The sequence below is a fragment of the Bidens hawaiensis genome, unplaced genomic scaffold, assembly GCF_021521415.1.
Source record: "Bidens hawaiensis isolate Kalapana, Puna unplaced genomic scaffold, B.hawaiensis_p1.1 tig00015244_1, whole genome shotgun sequence".
Classification (NCBI taxonomy): Eukaryota; Viridiplantae; Streptophyta; class Magnoliopsida; order Asterales; family Asteraceae; genus Bidens; species Bidens hawaiensis.
Window position 1 is genome coordinate 136,793 of NW_027492356.1, and position 6,523 is coordinate 143,315.

The following is a 6,523-nucleotide window of genomic DNA, read 5'->3' on the forward strand; positions in this document are numbered from 1 at the left end:
TGTTTCATTTATTTTTACACCTTACTAGCTCGACCCGTTCTAACATGAATTATTTTTCGCCCTCATAGACGAAAACCGGATGTTTCCATTGAAGTAAACCTATAACTTAGACTTTAGAGACTTCAAATTCTTTTGGATAATCTTTGATTAATTTATTTTCAATCTCTTTTGTTTTGGTCGGGATTACTGTCTACAAGTCTGGTGTTTGATTGGCTTACAGTGTCTTGCTTGCTTGTAAAATACTTTCGAACTCGCATGTTTTACTAACTTTCTTGTGTTTGTAAAATAATTTATTTGTATATAGAGATAATGCACACAAACCAACCCTTGATTGAGTTAAAAATGATAAAAATAGTGATTAATTATACCAACCAAATTCCATTTCATATATGTAATCACATGTGTACACTCAGGCCCACACACACCCATACTTTAAAATCAAAACTGGTCCTACAAGTATGATTCCATCACGTTCCAGTGCACACTGTTGGAAGAACAAGAAAGAAAACACATTAAAAGTAAATTAAATAATAATATTAGATAAATCCCAACCCTCCAAGGGTCGGTTTTGATCAATTTTAGGCTAAAACCAAACCAAAAACCGAAATTTCGATTATTAAGTTTAACAAAACAGTTCAATTTTAGTTTTTCCAGTTTTAGTTTTTTTTATTTGGGTTCCTTTCAATTTCTACTTTTTCGGTTTTGCTTTTTAATTGGGCTTGAAAATTTTGAAATGAAAAACATGTTGGCCAAAAATAATTAGTTTAGAACTATATTTTTTTTGTTATTTATATTATCACATATTTTGGTTAAAAATTTAGGTTAAACTATATATTACTTATATTATTAATTAAAAGTAACAAATTATTTAAAATCAAATAATGAAACTTTTATAAATCCGATATCGGGTTTTCTTGGTTTTAGTTACACGTAAAGAAAAAACCAAATTGAAAATTCAGTACATGAAAGCATAAAATAACCGTCAGTTTTCGTTTCGATTTAATTATTTTAGTTTCAAGTTAACTATTTTAGTTTGGGTTTTTCGATTTCTCGCGCACCGTAAAACCCGCAAACTAGATTCAAAATAAAATTCAAAAGCAAAAAAACAAATGAAAGAAATCTAGAGAGAGAAAAGTTGGTGGTGGGTAGAGAGAGAGTTACAAAAAAGAAAAGTCATATGAAAAAGCATTTAGCAGCCGGACAATTCACACCTCACTCATATTATACCCTACTTTGTGTTTCACACTTTCTTTGCTTCTTGGTGTTTCTGCTAGCTAGTTGCCACTGTTTGGGAGCTTCACCACTACAACTTGCCTCTTGCTAAAATGCACCACGGTGGCGGGAGCAGGCGGAACCACCACCACCATCACCACCGGCATCATCTTCTAGAGGATAACCCTGATACTTTTCCTCATGACCTGGTAAAATAACACTCTTATTACTTCAAGAATATTGATCTAAATATTGTGATTCTAGCTATTAGTATCCCTTAATTATAATTCTTAATCAGTTATTATTATTATTATTATTATTTGATCCATATATAATTTGTGAATTGTGGATTATAGTAGGTAGATGTCGCTTTTTATAATATATGATGCGAGTAGGGTGTAAACGAACCAAACCGAACAAGGCAATGTTGATGTTCGTCCGTGACAAACGAACGGTTCACGAACACCTAACCAAACGAAATTTCTTGCCTGTGTTTGTTTATTAAAGAAAAAGAAATGAACTTGATATTGAACAGTTCACGGACACAAACAAACAATGTTTTATTTGATTTGATTAAACGAGAATGATCAATGTTAACGGTTCGGTCCGGCTACTAAGTTTATGTTGGGGTTTTCTTAACATTCATATTCATATGTAATTTACATATAAATTAATCACATAGTACTCATATATATATTTTTGTTTTATAGTTAATAGTTTTGTATAAATTTATATAACAGGAGTAGAAAAGTTATTAAAAAATTAATTTTAAAAACCTTTGACCAAACATAAACAAACATTGAAGAACATAAATGGATGTAAAGTGTAAACTTACTAACACCTTATCGAAAGTTCATATGAAGACAATTAAACGAACATGGCATTTGTTCGTGTTTGGTCATTTAGTTTCTCGAACAAAATTTTTTGTTCATGAAATGAACGAACATAAACGAACTTTCTATTGAATAGTTCACGCACAGCTCATTGAACGTTTGGTTCGTTTGGGGCCCTAGATACAAGTATCTTTTTGCATTTTTGAGATTGTTATTTGAATCACTTTCGTTGACATTTCAATTATTAATTTTGCCATTTAGGACATCAGTTTAAGTTGAAGCATTTATGATGGCTTAACATGTGATCTGCTACATGCTTGTATAAATTTCCATTTTCTTAGTAAATTGCACTTTTCTTCCTTTTTGATTTAATCAAATTTAGGCACTGTTCTTAACTTATGTATTTACAAAGAACGTCCTTTATGTTTTAACTTCTAAGAAGACGTTGTCCTTTTGATCTAACCCTGTTAAATTTTGTTGGTTGAGTTTAAACACGTGCGAAACACGTGGGGGCAATAGGGTAAAAAGGGTGAGAAAAGGACGATATTGCCCTACGTGTTTAAACACAAGTAAAAATAATACTAAAGGAGTTAGGGCAAAAGCACAATGCCTGCTTAGAAATTAAAACATAAAGATATGTGGGAAACCTAAGTTTAAATTCCAAACATAATTAAAGGACAACACCTAAAATTTTATCAAAACATAAAGCACGAAAACGCAATTCACTCATTTTCTTATAGATATGTGGGAACCTAAGTTTAAATTTCAAAAATAGATAACAAAATTACATTTAACAAGAAAAAGAGACTGAAATCAAACCAGAACCTACATATACATAACCAAGGAATAATTTGCCAAAGATGGTTTCCTTAAAAAACAGATTTTGCGTCTGCTGCGCAAGAATTATCAACCGCGTCAAAAGTTGTGTGGCATATGACCAAACTTGTCCAAAATTGCATTCCATGTTGCCTAGTGGAACTTAGCAAGAATGCAGCATTTAGTTTTGTCTATGTATGTGTACCTTATTTTTGCGCCTTATTGGAAATGAACCATAAGCTCATTATATAGTCCAAGTGTCTTGAAAGGTTTTCGGTTTGCATTTAACATGATCAAATTATATGACCATGAAAATCATGAATCCCGTTTATGTTTACGACCCCGTTTTCTAATTCCATGATTACTTTCACCCTTCAAATTCAATATCAAAACTCAGTTTTTAGCATCAATACTTCATCTTTGTTGATATCTAGCGTATATGTTTTAGTCTAGCGAATATGTTTCCGTCTATGTTTTCCGTATATGTTTAGCGTAGCGTATATGTTTTCCTTGTTTATAAATACTTGTATGTAATCATTTATACAATTGAACGAGAATCATGATTTGAATTTTACAATCTTTGAATACAATGCAAACACATCTTTGTTAAACTCTCATCAAGGTGAACGCAAAAGCGCAGTAAAAAATAAACTAATATTCTAAGACAACACAAACCATTAAATCTTAGTACCTAATAAGTGGAATTTCATAATAAGTTGTAAAGTTAATTTAGTTCATGTGTTCTTGATCATTGTTTCATGACTTCATCAAGGTTATTTATAAAACCTTGAATATTGGCTTTTGTGCAACATTCATAAGGGAAATGATGTAAATTTGGTGTATAATTAATGTAGGGGAGTGCTGGTAGTTTGAGAAGACATGTAGCAGCATCACTAATGCAAATGCAACATCACCGGGCGATTCAAAGGACCCATAACGCTGCACGAGCAGTCTCGCCTGAAACTTATGGTAGTAGTTCCATGGAGGTACAAAATCACCTTTAATCTTGTTACATTTGTTCCTAAACTGGAATTCTATCGACTCCTTTGGTCATTTTAAGAATCCATTATTGCACACGACCCATATTTTTATTTGTGTCAATAAAATGAATGCTAACCCGTAGACATTCAAAATCATGTAACCTAAACACAACCCGTTTAACTCACTTATTTAAATGTGTCAAATGGTTGTGAGTTAGTGGGTTGTAAAATATGGGGTTTAATGGGTCATAAACGGGCTAGAGGTTCGGCCTTTTTAACTAAACGGGTGAGGGGAACTTTTATATCCCATTAAATAGGTTAATAATTAAAAGGTCAACCTGAACACGACCCATTAAATTATACAGGCCAACCAAACACAACCCATTTATTTAAGCATGTCTCGAAACCTGTTTACTAAGAGGGCTAGATACGGCAACCCAAAATTTAATTATTTTCATGTAGAGCCGACTATGAGAGGGTGCCGGGAGGTCGACCGTCCTTGGTAGACCAGAATTTAATAAAGAAAAAGTAAAAACTTTTTTTTTTTTTTTTTTAAATAAATAAGTATTCTTAATGAACCCAATTAACCAATATTCATTTGAGTCCATTTTAATAAAAAAACAATTGCACAACTTAAATCATAACCAATAAGTCAATTTAAAATTATAATTGTTTAAAATCCAATAAAAAAACTCATTTTCCTTAAGGACCAAGTTTTTTCTTACATTCAGCCCAAATTTTTTTAACAATTCTCGGAGACGCCCCTATTTTCGTGTCGTGCTTCGGGTTAATTGTCATCCCTATGCAGAATCTGTTTAGTGGAAAACAATAACTGATATGTTAACCTTTTATTTTGGTTTGACCTGTTGACTTTTTTTTTTTTTTGATAGGTAGCACCTTATAACCCTGCTGTTACACCTACAAGTTCTATAGAGTTTAGATTAGGAAATGGTGAAACAAGTTACAGTCTCAAAACATCTACTGAGCTACTCAAAGTCTTGAACAGAATTTGGAGCCTCGAAGAACAACAAGCGTCCAATATAACCCTGGTCAAGGCTTTAAAGCGCGAACTAGACGTGGCTCGGTCAAAGATCAAAGAACTGGCCCGTGACCGCCAATCAGACCGCAACGAGTTAGAACAGTTGATGAAACAAATAACTGAAGACAAACAAGGTCATGGTAATGCCAACATTCAATCCGTGAGAGACGAGCTTGAAGGCGAGAGGAAATTAAGAAAACGATCAGAGATACTTCACCGAAAGCTGGCTCGAGAGCTTTATGAGACGAAAGCGTCCCTCGCAAATGTTTTGAAAGACTTGGAAAAAGAGAAGAAATCAAGGGTGGTTTTGGAAGATGTATGTGATGAGTTTGCATGGGGTATTAAAAACTATGAACAAGAGTTGCATGCTTTGAAACATGTAAATCTTGATAATGGTAAAGGTTTAAACAATAGATCAAGTACCCGAGACGGAATGATTCTCCATATATCCGAATCTTGGCTCGATCAGCGAATGCAAATGAAACAAGAAACAACCCTTACAAAGAAATCTATAGTGGAACAATTAAGTTTGGAAATCGAAGCTTTTTTAGAAGCGAAACGAAAGGCTATGCAAAAGGTCGGGTCGGTGGTGGGACCCACGCCTCGAAGACGGCATTCTCTCGAGTCCATCCCTACTAATTTGATTGCTAGTGCTCCTCCTGGTGACGATGAATATGATGACGATAATAATAATGATAATGATAATGATAATAATGACGGCGCTCTTTCACCTAATGGTGGTGATTCACCTTGTTTCGAGCTAAATAAACCTGTTGTCGATGGCAAGGGCGATATTGTAAATTCAGCAACAAAGCCAGACCAAGGTAAAAAGTTTCAAGAAAAAAAGGCTAAGGCAATATTATGTGAAGAACAAGGGAAAACAGAAGAAAACCACGCAAAAATAACAGAAGGCGAGGTCGGTTTAAACTCAAAATACTTAGATAGTTTACTAAAAAACAGTTATTTGCTAGCGAAAAATGATTGTGACGATTCGAATATTAAACCCGTGTGGAAAACTCATCCAAGTCCTGTTCGAGGATGGAGCACAATGCTACCGGCTGAAGATATTGAATCATCATCAAAAGTTGAAACCGAGTCAAAGGAGCATATTACATTGAAGTCAAAGCTACTTGAAGCAAGAACACGGGGTCGTAGATTGGGTTCTCTTGCAAAAAAGTAACAAGATCTTGTTCTGAACTTCCCATTTTATCTGTTTCTATAGATGTTATGTATATTTCGTGTATCGGTTTAGACAGGCTTTTAAAATACAAAAATATGCATACAGATCAGAGATTAAAGATTAACATTGTGAAAACATAAGAAACATGTTGGGATTAGCTTTGGTTATTGTTAGTTTTCTTTCATGCATATCAATCATAGCATTGTGTGTAAAGGGTTTGCCTGAAATTTGCAATTTAGTAAGATATTGTTCACATAGGATTATTATATTGGACACAGTGGACCTAGGAAAAAATTTCACAGAGGTCGGAAGAGGGTCGTTGTCAAAATTTTATGGAGATCGATCGAGTTTTTAAATATATATACCTTAAATATTTTTTTTCACAGGCGTCAGCTAACACCTACACCTACACCTTTGGTGTAGGTCCGGCGCCACTGATGGGACATATTCACCACATTTACTT

General features: G+C 33.8%; 1 protein-coding gene across 1 annotated transcript; it reads left to right on the forward strand.

Annotated features, from left to right (window-relative positions):
* The first annotated feature begins 458 nt into the window (after positions 1-458).
* On the forward strand, positions 459-6,276 carry LOC143548721 (uncharacterized protein At5g41620-like). Its single transcript, XM_077039811.1, has 4 exons — positions 459-518; positions 1,275-1,421; positions 3,716-3,847; positions 4,732-6,276. Exons 1-4 carry the CDS (start codon positions 459-461, stop codon positions 6,058-6,060), a joined length of 1,668 nt encoding a protein of 555 aa, XP_076895926.1. The 3' UTR covers positions 6,061-6,276.
* The last annotated feature ends 247 nt before the right edge of the window (positions 6,277-6,523 follow it).

Excerpts from the sequence above, each read along its gene's own strand:
- LOC143548721 (XM_077039811.1), top strand. The coding sequence starts at position 459 with ATGATTCCATCACGTTCCAGTGCACACTGTTGGAAGAACAAGAAAGAA. Across the intron at positions 1,422-3,715 it reads ATACTTTTCCTCATGACCTG|GGGAGTGCTGGTAGTTTGAG; the intron begins GTAAAATAACAC and ends TAATTAATGTAG. Across the intron at positions 3,848-4,731 it reads ATGGTAGTAGTTCCATGGAG|GTAGCACCTTATAACCCTGC; the intron begins GTACAAAATCAC and ends TTTTTTTGATAG.